Source organism: Acinonyx jubatus, chromosome C2, assembly GCF_027475565.1.
Source record: "Acinonyx jubatus isolate Ajub_Pintada_27869175 chromosome C2, VMU_Ajub_asm_v1.0, whole genome shotgun sequence".
NCBI classification, from domain to species: domain Eukaryota; kingdom Metazoa; phylum Chordata; class Mammalia; order Carnivora; family Felidae; genus Acinonyx; species Acinonyx jubatus.
The window spans coordinates 15299443-15315312 of NC_069384.1; the positions used below are offsets into that span (position 1 = coordinate 15299443).

Here is a 15870-nt window from a genome sequence, read left to right on the forward strand (position 1 = left end):
CGAATTTCAGGGGACACATTCAGACCACAGCAGCAGGGATAATAGAGACCCACACAGGAAAAGACACTGTTGCCATGTTCCTCGATTTATAAGTTAGCTTGTAGCCCAGCAACCTTATTTATCAAGAAGGAATTTATTTGTAAAAAGAGAACAAGGACTAAATCCGATTTAGTTTTCCCCTTGAGGGAGGCAAGCTGTCAGAAAGCTTCAGAGGGATACACACTCAGGGTTCTTAAGCTGGATTACTCCACAAGGGAAAGAAACATTCCAGGCTGTCAGCTTTCAGGGTAGTTCCACCTGGAGTCACTGAGTGACAGTAGTTAATGGTCAAAAACCTCAGTCCTGACCGTGCTCTTCATTACCATTTCACCTCAGCTGTGCCATCGGGGCTCCCTCCCTCACTTTCTCTCAATTGAAGACAATATCCTCTCTTGGGCTATTGAATGAGTAAGAAAAACCATCTTTGCTTAGTATAACCTGGATCAGAATCCATTTTGGGGTCATAATCCATTTGCTCAGATGGGTCTCATCTCCACTCAACCACAAGGAAGGTTCTAATAAGAAGCATTTTCTTATCACACACAGTGTAACTTCAAGTGCTTTTGTTCCCAGGGGAAGAAACTTTTTTTTTTCCTACCTCTGGCAGCATCCAAATGGTAGAAATCTGTCCTTTTGTTTTCAAATTGATTCTAAACGGTTTTTAGAGCTATGGAATAGGAAGTACCGAAAAGGAAAGAACTGTAGAAATTATCAAAATTTGTGAAGACACAAAATACCCTAATTGCTCACATGTGGTCTCTAGACCACAAGAATTTAGAGAAGTTTCTCTTTGAAAAGTGTGGCCAGAAGTTGCTTACTAAAGTTTCAGTCAAAATCTATTGGGTTTTTTCCGCTAGACTTTTCTACTCTTGCAGACAGCACAACCCTAGATTTAAAATTTAGTTTACTTGATTTTCAACATGAAAAACACCCCAAAATTTAATTTGTTCAAATAGCTCAGGTGAAATTCCGCTCTCTACCATCTGAATTCAGGTAAGGCTGAGGGAATAAACTGACATCTATTAAGCAAGTGTTAGTCAAGGTACTATGTGTCTAAGACAGGAAAGGCTGAAGCATTTTTCCTTCACTGAGTCATTTGTATACAGAATAACTACATTGGTCATCAGAGACTGTGTTTACACAAGAAAACCAGGGTTAAATCATAAATTCAATTTCACATGCATTCACAAAGCTCTAGGTGGACACCTGGAATTTGATATTGTCCAGAGAAAGGAACAACTCTTAAGTTTTGTGGCCAAAGTCACTCTGTTAATGATGCTTATTAAACATTATATTTTCTCAAGGTCGTCAGCACTTTGAGTCTTAAAGTCTTCAACACTGGGGATGATATAATATCTATTTGTTCAAAGGATGTCAGTTACCACTAGGCCAATTACCAAGACAAGGTTAAAGAGAGGAAGAGTATTTTATCAGCCATCCAGGGACTGTTAAAGATGTCTCAGGAAATCCCCTGATATTTGGGGATCTTTTATTTCTCCTTGTCTTGTTTGTATTGTTAATAAATGGACTCTTTTTATAAGTCAGTGTTTTAATAATTTAGAATCTCAAGAGACTTCATTTGGGAGAATTTTTCAACAAACTCCCTTTTCTTTATCCCACTAGGGATAATACTAAATCATAATATGATATTAACTGGATTGGTTTCTCAACTCTCTGCTGCAGAATTTCTTGGTTCTTTCTACTGTTTCAAACGCTTGAACGGTAAAAGTTTTCCCTGCCCTTCTAACTCCCCAAGACCACCACCAGCATCTTAGGAAGTACAAAGATCAGTCAGTTCATGGCCAACCTGTGGACACAACGTGGGTGTAGCATCCCCAAGGTCAACACGAACCATTACCTCATTTATACCCAAGAAAATTGACAGCAATGGCATCCAGCTCCAGCTTTCCCTTTCATAATGGAGCACTAAGACATTAGTTTTCTCCATCTCTCATAGAAGGTAAGGAAAGTACAAAACTTCTGTTCTTTCTCCTTGATGTAATTCTATTAATTACCTTTCAGGGTAAAGGGAATAGTCCAAACTTTGGTCTCATGATGACAGTTTAGCAAGTCACATTTTTTTTTCCAGTTAAAGAAGGCCTTGTTGTAAAAAGTCTAAGCACAGTTTGAGGTCTAAAAAGGAGGATATCCCAGTGCCCCTTGCAAACCAACCTCCAAACAGAATAATGGTGCCAGTCTATTGTTCAGAGATAGAGGATACCAGCCAGTCTTCTCAGGAGATATGCCTAACACCAATTGCTGGGATATAAATTAAAATTTATGGTGAAGTGCTTCAGATTACATATTCTGGAGCAAGGCAGCATAGCTTCAGATTCTGACTTTATTAGCTATATTAGCTAAGATAGTAATTGGTTTGTTATTGGCTTATTAGCTATACTGACCTTGGCAAGTTTTTTAAACTCCATGCCCCTGATTTCCCTTTCTGTTTATTGAGGATAAAAGCTAGCTTATAAGATTATTTTAAGGAATAAATAACTTCATAGAGGTCATGTGTTTATAACACTACTTGGAAAATTTCAAACAATCAGGACGTTAGAATTTACTGTAATTTTCACCAATAACATCATCACCATTAGCATTCAACACCCCTACCTGTAAGTCCTACTTTTCTAATTCCTGTGGATTTAAAAAACTCTAATTTGGTCCTTGTTCCACTTTCTTACTGTCACTGATCTCTGGAAGGTGTGCCTTCTACTAACGGACAAAGAAATCCAGAGGAAATACCTGTGCCCCCAAGATCTCAAAGACCTCCAGAGGCCAGGCCAAACAAAGACTTAGTCTTTGGAAGCTTTCCTAAATGCATACATGGTGTTTGCAGAAGAACTACTTCCAGATGGTAGGTAGGAAACAGATGGTGAGGATGTCCTTAGAATTCAACTTAGAAGCAGAGTACAGTAGTTCAGATGGATTCATCTTAATTTATATGCTTTCTAAGATCTCCAATTTGACCAGCACCTGAGGTTGGCACTGTAAGAGACAAGAGAGGGACAGGTATAAAAGTGTGTACAAAGCTTGAAGACCTGAAGAGCAATAAAGAGACAAGATGCACACAGACTTGTTAAAAACAATGCAACATGGGACTAAGTAGCATGTCTTGTGCAGACAGGAAGTGGTGTGAACATCAGAAGTCCTTGTGAGCCAGAAAGGTAGAAAATGCTCATGTAAGAAATGTTTCGCAGTAGAAGCTTGCCTTGTAACAAATCACTATCCTCTCAGACCCAAGCCAGAGGATTACACAGATTAGATCATGATTCAGTCTAAAATGACTTGGATAAAATAGGTTTAAAAAAATCATAACAGACTTGTCATTTCTGGCTTTCATGGTCTACGGACTTTGGACCAGCTATGGGAATAAGGGACTCTCTAACCTTTATAATCTCCTTCCAGGGGGTGGTTAGGAGCTGTCATCAAGCCCAAAGACATTTCAAAAAAGTTATTGAGCACCACACCAGTGGAACTGAAGCAATGAGCCATTATGAGGAGACAGGTTTCAGACAGAAATAGTCATATAAAGAAGCACAAAATGAAAGACATTTCTCAAACTTCTCTGCATAAGAAGATATTAGCTTGTGTTTGAAAGATTCAGCTAATTTTACCACCAGTACCCAAAATGTTAAGTCCCATAGGTTAAAACTGTATTTGTTTGGGAAGAAATCTATGAGGTCAATTAAAGCTAACCTTTTTCAAATCCTGTAATATTGCCTGTAATGGACCAATCTTTAACTCTAGACAGGAGGAAAAAAACATGAAAAATGTTTTAGCAAAGGTGTTTAAATCCCACTGAGGGAGTTTTTTAAAGGGGAACATGAATTTTTAAAACCTTGGAGATTCTGCAAATATCATAACTTTCTATCAAGATAAGAGCATGATCAACTGCAATGATCATATTACATACATTTGAAAGACAGAAGCCCTCACTATAAGTATAAATGTTTTCTTCTGAGATCTTTTGAAGTGATTTTTGTAATTTAAATATTTTTAAAATTTCGTGAGAATGTATTATTTAATGAAATAATATATTTAATTGTGTGTGTTAGAGAAAATGATTGCTTTGAAGGCAACTATTTGCTCCCAAAGCTTGGATTTCTACATAGATGATTTCCACACCTTTGATTGATTTTTAAGATTGTTCTTAAATCAGGATTTATCTAAAGAAAAAAAGTAAATTGAAGGTTTTAAAATGTAACTGGTTTTGGCATTTTATTTGTTAAACGTGCATATATTCACCACATTTATAATATCACTTTTAATAAGGTTATAAAGATCAAATATTAATAATTTATCCCAGTGTGTATGCATGTGTGTGTGGTTATGCATATATATATGTATATATGTATATATAGGTATATTTATATATGCTTATATATATGTATATGTATATGTATTGTATGTGTATATGTATATGTATATATATAAGCATATATAAACATGGATCTCTATATAAAGTCTTCAGATGTATTGGTCTTATATAGAATTGCACAATTATTCATTTTACTAAATAATAGGATTATACATCTCCAATGTAGAAGCTTTATAACCTGGTTCAAGAAATATTGTGATAAATAATGCTTATCTCAGTAAAAATGAGATATTAGAGGCACATGTCTATAAGACAGAGGTTCTACCAGTCTTAAGACCATCTTACACTGAAGAATTTACACATATTTATACACACAGGAAGAAACCCTGAAACTGAAAACAACAGAACTATATGAAATACAAAATACTGTTAAAGGAAAAAATATAAACAATATCCACACTTCTAACTAGGTCCCAACTGTCACACTCCTGAAAATTCTTACGTTTTGTCTAATTTATGTAAATAGTTCCATATGTTACATGATGACTACAAGAGGTACAGGGGCTCTGATTATCAGAAAAATACCAATGCTACTTACTGCAATTGTTTCTTTAGAAAACTTAGCTGTTAAAACTAGCCAAGTCATGAGTTTGTTGTTCTGTGTATTAAAACAGATCCCTGTCGATCCCCGCCCCCCCCCCCCCCCCCCCGCCCCATTGCTTAAGAACACAGACCCTGGAGCCATATTGCTGGAATCAAACCCTGGCTTTATCATTTCCTCATGTGGTTTTCTGATTCCTCACCTATAAAACAGACATGGTAATGGAATCTTTCTCATGTGATCACCGTGAAGATTAAATGAATTAATATATGCAAAGTGCTTAGAATACTGTTTGTCAAACAGTAAACCCTGCATGTTCTGGTTCTTATTACTGCTTTCAATAAGTAGTTTTTAACTGCACACAGACACATTGTAAATCATTTCCCAGTGAGTGTTTAACTCCCATGCACTATAGGGAGACCAAAAAACAATAAATGGTGGTCATCAAATGGAGATACTATAGCACTCTCTTATAACAGATTTTAGATGAAAAAATGCTTAATCTTTGCCAACAATGTTTCATCGGCATCAGAAGAGCCACATAATCAGATTTAACCAGGCAAAATGAAATTATTGAAACCTGATGCTCCTGCAGTATTAAGAGAAAAAAAAAAAGATGATCTAAGATTTAATAAATGAAACCTTCTCGGTTTTAGTGACTTTTGCTAAGAAGCTCGGAGTACTTTACAAATATTCTAATTAACCTTTGGCATATTCATTGAAATAAGAGGCATTCACTGCTTCTATTTTTTTTTAATATGTATTATTTAAAATGATTTAGCAGGCTGAGACTACAGAAGATTTAGAAGTGCAAAAGTATCCAGACTATCATTCGAACAGTTCCATTTAAGAATTATTAAGACTTGTGGGGTGCCTGGGAGGCTCAGTCGGTTAAGCATCTGACTTCAGCTCGGGTCATGATCTCACAGTCTGTGAGTTCGAGCCCCATGTTGGGTTCTGTGCTGACAGTTCAGAGCCTGGAGCTTGTTTCAGATTCTGTATCTCCCTCTCTCTCTGCCCCTCCCCTGCTCATGCTTGGTCTCTGTCTCAAAAATAAATAAAAACATTGAAAAAAATAAAAATAAATTTAAAAAAAAGAATTATTAAGACTTGTGTCTTAAAAATGGAAAATGTATTAAAAAGGAATAAATCTAATGGCTATCAAAATGGTACTTTTTGACCTAATAAAAAATAAACATTACAAAACAGGGTATGACAATGGCCAGAACTCAGGGGTAAAGAGGAAAGAGATCCTAATTCTGTGCTTGTTCTTTCACTAACTAAATGTGACCTTCTGTGTGTCTCCAAAGTCAGGACCTGAGTTAAATAATACAAAGGAGTTGGTCCAGAGAGTAGAACATGGAGGTTAAAGAATCCTGAAGGCAAACTGTGCCAATCTTCTTGTAGATTTCCAGTGGTAGAAAACTGACTGTGTCCTAAGGTGTTAGGGCCAACTACAGATATTTCTAGCAGTTGAAAAGGTTTTTATGTAGCCACATTTTGGGTCTTCCCATATCTCTAAGCTCCCCAGCTTCTCAAATAGTCTACAATTCCAAATGTGGAATACAATGGAGCCCCATAACAGCAAAATTGCTAAATGATGAAAGAGAATTTTAAATGGAAGCAGAAGGGTGCTATTCTCTGCTACATTTTGTTTACCATCATTAAGCACCAGCAAGAATAACAAGAGGGGGTTAGAGGAATTGTAGAATGTTTCCTGTACCTTCAACTTGACCAAGTGCTCTACCAAATGGTAGTTTTCTTACTGAGAAGAAGGTTTTGCCTTCGATGCTTCAAAGGAGTCCATGCCAGCTAGACTTCCCCTCTAGCACCCCAGGGACTTCATATCAGGAATAACCTTCTACTCTGAGAAGGAAGAAGTAGTTGTGGTTGAATTAGATCCATGACCTCTGGCTCCATAGAGAAGACTACTCATATTGTGGTATGAAGAGCATGCTAACTTAGGGAACATTGTGTTACCAAGGTGTGACGAGATAAGAAAAGAAATAAAGAGTTTTGAGTTTATAAGTTGTGTAGTTCACGGATATTGTGATGGCACCAAGTACATGATCAGCAGATACTTGTCCTTGAGGGCTGTTGAGTGCTCTTAGTAAGCCACATGTTATACAAGCTGTATGCTAATCACAAGTAGTAAGACCACAGATAGGTCTGTCATGTATTGAAAAGTTAGACAACCCCCACGCAGATAATTTGAGAACCACACCTGATAAGGCTCAATAACAGGCTTGTAGGTTTTGAGTTGAATCTTTTCATCTCCTTCCATGATCTTCAACTCCTAGGCTCCCAACACTTGTCCATTTACCATAAATGAACCAATCATTTACTTTGTTTTGTCCTCAACTTCCCTAGGCTAAAAATCCAGTTTTCTATTTACAACATTCATTTTTAATAAAATTTAAACATGATAAAAAAAAATAGATGTTTTATGGGATTTTTTATATGGAGGCTGACTCCAAGTTTGTGTTAACATGAAACAAAATAGCAAGCTACTTCAGAGAATAATATGAGTTTATGAATTTAAGCTATATTGTCATATGTAGAGCAAATGAAATTAAATTCATTCTCAGAAGAAATTTTGTAATAAGGATATCCACCTTCCCAAGATCACTACAGTCCAGTGGAAAGAACATCTAATTTAAGATGTTGGGAGTCCTGGGTTCCAGTATCAGCCCTGATACTAACTAGTTCTGTGACTTTCACGAAGTCTCTAAATCTTCTACATCAAAATTTTCTCCTCTCTGAAAATGGCGGTTTGAATGAGCCAATTTCTAAAGTCTCTGACAACTTTAAAATTTCATACTTCTAAGAAAATTATTTTCCCTTAAAGTAGTTCCCTGATGGAGGAATAATTTTCCCAGATGTGTATTTACTGCCAAAAGACAGACTGACCTCCCTGCACTCCTTTGAGTTGCTCTTTATTGTAAATTTAGCATTATCTCTTTCTTAGAGGTTGAAATCATCCAACAAATGAGGCATTGACCCTATTCCCAAAAAGCATGCCTTTGTCTTGAAGACATGAGCGCCAGTTTGCAGATATCTCTGGGGTTGAGGAGTAATTCGCAGGGGCCTAATCGTGATCGAATGGCTTCCATAAAATACCAGTATCTATAAGGTACTGTTTATTGAATTGTTGTTTGTCTCACAGGACGTTTCTCAGGGGGGATCTTCAAATGTCTAACAATCCAAAATAAAGCCATCTGTCCTCCCTTAACTCATAAAGCCTACAGCATTAACCCAGGTCCTAAATAGAGTTAGGAATTAAGTGAGCCCCCAGGACCACTTGAGCATGAATAACCACGCCAGAGTTGATTCCACAGGTATTCCATTTATTGCTTATGGCCCCAAATCATGTTTTAAGCTTCTCTGCACTCCTGAGATGATATACCCTATGCTTGCCAAAGATGCTGTCTAGTGTGTAGGGGCTGGAATTAGCTCAGAATTATCAGTAATTCCCATAATGTCTTTCATTTTCAAAACAAATGGAGGGGAGTGTTGATGCAAATGAAGACAAATTCAGGAAAAAAATTGGAAAAATATGGAAATTACAGAGTAAAATGTAAAATGTCTAATCATAGATCATTATTCAAAAGAATAGAAAATCCATATCCAAGCAATATGAAAACTAGGACAGTATATTTTAACAAAGAAAGTAAGACAATGAGATAATGTAACGTATAGATGCATATATCATATGCATCATATTTATGGTTTATTATTGAATCTATCAAAAAGCTGAATAAGGGAAAAGACAAAATCATAGAACACTTTGAAATGAAATATTCAGTCCTCATTTTCTAAAATATAGTTGCAATTAAAATTGAATACGTACATAAAAAGCATATAAATACAGCACAGTTTCCTGATCTGAATTTCAACTTGAAAAGAACATTTATATTCTAAGTTTTCTAGAAAAGATAAGAGTGAATGGCAGTTCTTTCATAAATAAAGCAGCGAAAGCATGTGATTTATCTCAAGGCTGTCCCCAGCAAAAGCATGCTGTCAGGTATTGAGAGGGACATACCAGAAAGCAGTAAGACAATGCCAACTGAAGGTAAGTAGATGAAGGGGAATGGAGTCAGTAAGTAGAGTCCTGGAGTTAGCTAGTCACTCCTTGGCCCAGTGGGCCTTTAAGATCTGTTCTTAGTGACCACATTTCATTAGGCAAATGCTGTCATTGATAACAGTGTTCTTTCTTCCCCAACTGAAAGCAGCAAAAGGATTCTGAGCCAATGTCTTACATCGTTAATTGGCAAGATCCCCTTTTCCTTCAATGGTTGCCTCAGTGCTTCCAATGTTTCCCTGTAGTGAATTGGACTCGGCTCAACTACCAAACTGAAGTCCAAGGATCATCAACATTGGCTTCCTATGTGAAAAGGAAGAATCCCTATACTATTTGGACCACTGGGATTTTGAATGGCTTTAGGATGCATATTCTCAGAGCTCTTTTGCTGGGGGGGGTGTGCTTTCTTTACCTGCAGAAATCAAAGATATCTACCTATGAGAAGATGTGGGCATTTATGAGCAGCAGGCAGCAGACAGCCCTGGTAAAAAACAGTGATGAAGGGATCCAACGAGTACTCACCACTGACTATGCCCTATTGATGGAGTCCACCAGCATTGAGTATGTGACGCAGAGAAATTGCAACCTCACTCAGATTGGGGGCCTCATTGACTCCAAAGGTTATGGAGTGGGAACACCTATCGGTAAGAGAGGCAAGGCATCAGCCAAGACTGAGATGGGCAATGTCAATTATGAAGGATAGAAGGGAATAAACGCAGAGATACCTACTCCACACTCTGAGAAGTCCTACAATGCCTTTAGTGGACCAATAAATAAGGGAAATACTCATGTAGATCAGAGGCATGTTTTGAATAGACCATTCCCAGATATTAAACTTAATAAACTTTCAATCCACATTTCTTTTGAGTTCTGCCACTAGATATTTGTTTGAATATATAGACTGTATTATTTTTACCTTCAAAAAATATTTTTTAGACAAGAAACAACTCTTCCCTTCATTTATGTAAATTTTTTAATTAATTTATTTATTTATTTGGGAAGGGGGGGTGGAGGTGCAGAAAGAGAGGGAGAGAGAGAATCCCAAGCAGGCTCCAAGATGTCAGTGCAGAGCTTGACACGGGGCTCAAACCAACAAACAGTGAGATCATTACATGAGCTGAAATCAAGAGTCAGATGCTCAATAGATGGAGCCAGCCAGGTGCCCTGCTCAAAAAATATCTTTAAAAGAAAATCTTCCTGATTAATCCTCTTGACATTATTTCCTTCAGTACCTATACATGCCTATATAATTTTTCTATCTTAAATTATATTAGAATATAATGAAATTAATTATGCATATAGATGATAAAAATTGAAAGGCTAAAATTCCATGTCAATAGAAGTAAAATGAAAACTATATCTATAAAAGAAAAAAGTTAAAGATTAACTTATAGTTTTTTTCTGGCAATGTGTTAGATACAGTCAAGGAAAACTAAAACCTCCAAATATTCCTATTTCTACATTTTGTGCTACTGCTTTCTCTAGGGATATTATTGCCTTGTCGGCATACAGACACATACAGCAAGGTTTTCTTGTGTGTCTAACATATAGAACTATATTCTATGCTTAAAGGACGATTATGGATTCCTCTCTATAGAAAAGTGTATTGGATAATGTTCAGGAATGGTGGTAATATGCTTTTCTTGAATGAGTCATTAGTAATTTTGTGATAAGCATTCCAAATTTTTTTCAATGTTTACCTTATTTTTGAGAGAGACAGTATGAGTGGAGAAGGGAAGAGTGAGGGGGGAGACAAAAAATCAAAGCAGGCTCCAGACTCTGAGCTGTCAGCACAGAGCCCAATGTGGGGTTCAAGCCCACAAACCGTGAGATCATGACCTGAGCCAAAGTCAGATGCTTAACCGACGGAGCCACCCAGGTGCCCCATGATAAACATTCCAAAGAAGAGGAATCAGAGGCCATCTTAGACCACCGGGCTAGTCTAATAAGCAGAAATCTTGGTTACAGTCAAGTCATATGTCATATTATAAAGAATCCAAGGTAGATTAGATGTGCTTGTTTATAGATAGTATTATTTTTGTTTTTTGAAAGGGATTGTCCAGTCCAACCCTCAACATTAGACAGGGATCAAAAATTCAAATGCTTACAGAGGCCAAGCAGATATTATAATTGAATGAGCTTGTTTGCTTGAAGAAGCAATAGGGAATGTAGCAACTTTGGAAAATTAGAGACCGCATGACACATCTAAAGGGGGCACCTGCCTTTTAGGTTAGTCAATTGCACGTGTGCGAATTTGAACACAAGTATGTAGATATTCCATTTTTCATTAAAAAAAAACCCAGATTTTAGGGGTGCCTGGGTGGCTCAGTTGGGTAAGCATCCGACACAGGTCATGATCTCATGGTTTGTGAAGTCAGGCCCTGTAGCGGGGATTCTCTTGGGATTCTCTGTCTCTCTCCCTTTCTCTCTGCCCCTCCTGCTCTCTTTCTCTGTCTCTCTCAAAATAAACAAACTTAAAAAAATGAATTGAAAAACTTAAAATTTCGGATTTTAAGTGGACTGTCCTAATATTAGGACATTTAGCCACAAATTCATTAAAAAAAGAGAGACTAGGTATCCCATATTCAGCTTTTGATCAGTATTAATTTAATTAACCAGATAAAGATCAACTTTCTTTACATTTCAGCATGAATACAAACCATTTTACTCCCTGCTATCTGGTGTTAGAAATGTATGTTATGGAGAAATTAACTCTATTATTGTTACTAAGAATGTATTCCGAATACATCTGCAGAATGATTTAGCTAAGGAAACTATAATACTTTCTTGTCTCTTTCTTTTCAATAACTTTCCCTGATGACAGTACTAATACTGCTAGTAAAGTGCATATTTGTGTTTCCCCAACTGGAAAACTCTCCTGTGATTAAGCCAACATGTTCTGCAGGGGACTCAGTGGGATTGTTAGACATTAATTAAAAGAATACCGTGACTCTTTTTGAAAAAAGTCTATTTCCCAACCAAGCTTTGTCACCTCATTTTTGATAACATGGGTGGGGGGAGTGAGGCAGATGCTATTTTTATATATTCCATAACTGCTGCCTTCAGGTAAATGGGCTGATAAATGGATAAGTCAGACAAAAACACGAGGCGTGGGTGCTTTTGCCCAAATCTCTCCAAATCAAGACCTTAAGACTGATTGCATTATATTCTGCATCTTCTCAGAGCAGTAATTGTGGTCTCCACCTAGAATTATGTTTAGATTAAATTATAGAGTTGAAAACCGCACTTTTCTCATTTTGTCTTCCACCCCATAAGCCCACCTGACCACCTTTCAACTAGGCCTTGCTCACCAGATTTCCTGTCTGGCAATAATGATGGAAAATAACAATGGGTCTCACTCCTCCTGAGAATATTTGTACTTTACCATGAGACTTTTCATGGGCATTTCTTCCAATGAACAGAATATAACACTACGGTTAAAATTTGGGGGTAGGGCAAATAGAAAGGAAGCAAGGGACTTCTTTCTGCAACAGTCCTGAATCAATGCAGCAATTTAAAAATTACTCTGGCCTCCTGTAAATGAGGCTGACCCTCTGATGAGTATCACTGTATTTTATATGATATGATATAGAGATTTGAATGTTCCAATTCAGTCTACTTTTTGCCAATCTCACCCATACTCTGACACACAAGATCCAAAGTTGAAGAGCCTTCACCCCTCCCTAGATAAAGAGAAATACACTCCAGGAATTTTTCATACTGGTTATAAACCTGTCAGGCTTTTAAACCCAAAACAATGAAGGAATAATTGGAACAGATGGCAGACCTCAGAAAGAATACATCCCTTGGGAATACAGCTGTTGGATAAATTTGTGAGATGCTTCTTCTATGATGAATTGACTCTTTAAGAAAGCTCAGTTGCTATTCGGGAAGATCTGTGTGTGTATATATATATATATGTTTTTTCAAGTGACTTGTCATAAATCACTTCTCATGTCACTCAGTCCACTTAAGTAACAACAACAAAGAATGAAGCTAAAATATATTCAGATACAAAAAGTTCTCCACACACTTTAGTTCTTGCTCTCACTGACTCCCTGAAGGCTTCAGACTTTTTCCCATGGTCAAAGATTGGCAAAGTCAGCTCAGTCACGACACAAGATTGAAGCCTTTGCTTCTTTGAGACTCTCAGGACAAAAGTTCTGGAAATGTGCTTCCTGAGGGATTTGAAATAAAGCTTCAAGAGAATGAGAGCGGTTATGGCTTAAACAGGTTACCAGGAGGCTGGAAATTACCCTCCTTAGAGAATAACTTTAAACGGAGATCCGATCCCCATCTGTCTGAATGTTTCAGGTATTGTGCAGCCTGAAGGCAGAAGGGGAGCACCAGCCAACATTTACTGAGGGCCCACTGTGCATACTGCTAGGATTACAGTGGCAACCCCTACCGTAAGAATCATTCTTAGGCTCTTCAAAGCATTTTATTATACATTGAAGCAAAGCTCTCCTGGTTTCACTTAATTGCTCACATGCTATGGGTATGTTAATGGTGCTAATTTTGACACTAACCATTATTCTGGGGGTGTTTAAGCAAGCGGCCAATATCTTTTAATTTGGTTTACAAGAGCCATTGTCTCACCAAAAATCCATTCTTTTAATTGACAAGCCACAATCTAACTCCAAAACATTTTGCTCTTCTTTTAAACTTGATTTTGACTACTGACAATGACTTTAGGAAGTCTTGGGAGGAAAGAAAGAAAAATGACAAATGCCACAATGTGAACCTTCTGTTTTTCCAACATAAAATATGCCATGGAACATAAGGTTTGTGTATGTGGAGGTTGAAGGCAGGAAGGGGGGCAGGCTGTGGAGTAGAGAAAACAGCTTTCCTGGAAATAACACTAGGTAAGAAGTAAGAGGAAATGAGTTAAATCTTTGCCTCTGCCAGTAACTAGTACTTTTACTCATGCTTTCACATCCTAAATTTCTTGGAGTCTAAAATACGTGGACTGGACTATATGATTTCTAGATCTCTTTTGGTTCTAAGATGACACATTTTCTACTTCCTATTTTATCTTTTGCATTTTTTTTTAATTTCTACCAAAAAAGAACTTTAAAGTTTGCAAACAGAAAGAGCCAAGGTGTACTACCTTCCTAATGAGTAGAAGAAATGTTAACGAAAATTCTTAACATCCAAGGAAAAATTGAGTAAATGCATCTCACCATCTTTTAATCTCTTCCTTTGCATTAATTGGCATAGGAATCCAGTACTGGGCAAGCTATGGCTACAGACATATGTCAGTACTTTTAACATAATTAAAAGTTTGATGACATTACTAGAAGTTTGAGTATAAAAAATATCAAAGAAGTCCTTGCAAATTTTCCAAACCTAACTGAATTTTGTAGAACCTTTGAAGTATCCAAAACCTAATCTTAATGGCATATTACTAAGTGTATTAGTCAGTATGGACTAATTACTGTAACCAACATTTGCTATTTTCAAATGGCTTACACAGTAAATGTTTCTTGACCTTGTCATGGTCCGACGTGGACTGAAAGAGAGACTTCTTCATGTAGTCATCCTGGGACCCAAACTCCTTCCAGTTGGTGGTTCCACTATCCCTAGTGACTTGAAGTCCTTTCCTTCCTACTTAATATTTGGGGAAAGGGAGAGAGAAACTAGAGAATCATGTTGGGAGAATGTGAAATAGGACTGGAAATAGTCCTATGTCACTTCAGCTCCTAATGGCTGGAAACTGATCACATCACCATACTGAATGAATTGTAAGGAAGACTGGGAAATGTCTAGCTGCTGCCCTAGGAAGAAGACAAGATGGTACAGGTGTTCATCTAGCCAGACTGTCAAAATATTAAACAACTGAGAAAAAATAGAATCTGAACAACGAAATCCCCCGACGTGGGGAGAGATTTATGAAAAACTCACCAGAAGCAAGCGTATGTCACAGAATCCCCAGCTCAGCTTCTCCCTGTTTAAAAGGAACAGACAGCCTGGGCAAGAGTTAATCTCAGCATGTCAGCTATCCATTCTCCAATTATGTTGATCTTTCAAAATATAGAATTCAACTTGTGTGCCCTTTGCCAATCAATTTGTGGATTGGGATTTCCCAACAGCCATAAAGTAGTTACCTTTAAGACAATAATCCTTCTTGACATCTTCAACCCTTTGGTGACCAATATCCAAATGACATTCCTTACAGGCTCTCCTTACCGGGATAAAATCACTATCGCTATCCTTCAACTACAAGAGGAGGGCAAACTGCATATGATGAAAGAAAAGTGGTGGCGGGGAAATGGCTGCCCAGAGGAAGACAGCAAAGAGGCCAGTGCTCTGGGAGTAGAAAATATTGGGGGCATATTCATTGTTCTGGCTGCTGGACTGGTCCTCTCTGTATTTGTAGCCATTGGAGAATTTATATACAAATCACGGAAGAACAGTGATATTGAACAGGTGAGTCATCTCTTTCTAGGATTAGGTAGTTTTTAGTTTGTGTTATCTGTCTTAAGTTTGGGGGTTTTAAAGATGTCTGCCCTTTTTGTAACAGTCTATTGAATTAGATGCCCAGAAGAGCCATTTCTGAGTTAGAGCAAAGAGCTCTTGAATCCCTGCCAGGTGCTGCTGGCACTGCGGTGCCATCATTTATTAATGAGAAGAAGGAAGCGCCTTATATACTAAATCCAATTAGCCCTATTTGGAACAGCAGTGCAGAAATTCCAAACCCAGTTAATTTCTTGAACAGTTATTTGCTCTTAAGATAGAAATCCTCGATAAAGCAGGCAAGAAATAAATCCAAAATTGGAAAAGATATAAAAAGATCTTTGAGAGAAATGTTACCATCCTTTCTGGAAG

The 15870-nt window shown here is 37.4% G+C and overlaps 1 protein-coding gene across 6 annotated transcripts in view; it reads left to right on the top strand.

The window, feature by feature from the left end:
* The window catches only part of GRIK1 (glutamate ionotropic receptor kainate type subunit 1), a 368711-nt gene that overhangs the window by 334633 nt on the left and 18208 nt on the right, over positions 1 to 15870 (top strand). For all 6 annotated transcript variants that reach the window (XM_027041741.2, XM_027041743.2, XM_027041742.2 and 3 more), the window contains 2 exons: positions 9461 to 9686; positions 15221 to 15471. In XM_027041741.2, the coding sequence (XP_026897542.1) occupies positions 9461 to 9686; positions 15221 to 15471 (477 nt within the window). The remainder of the gene's footprint in view (positions 1 to 9460; positions 9687 to 15220; positions 15472 to 15870) is intronic.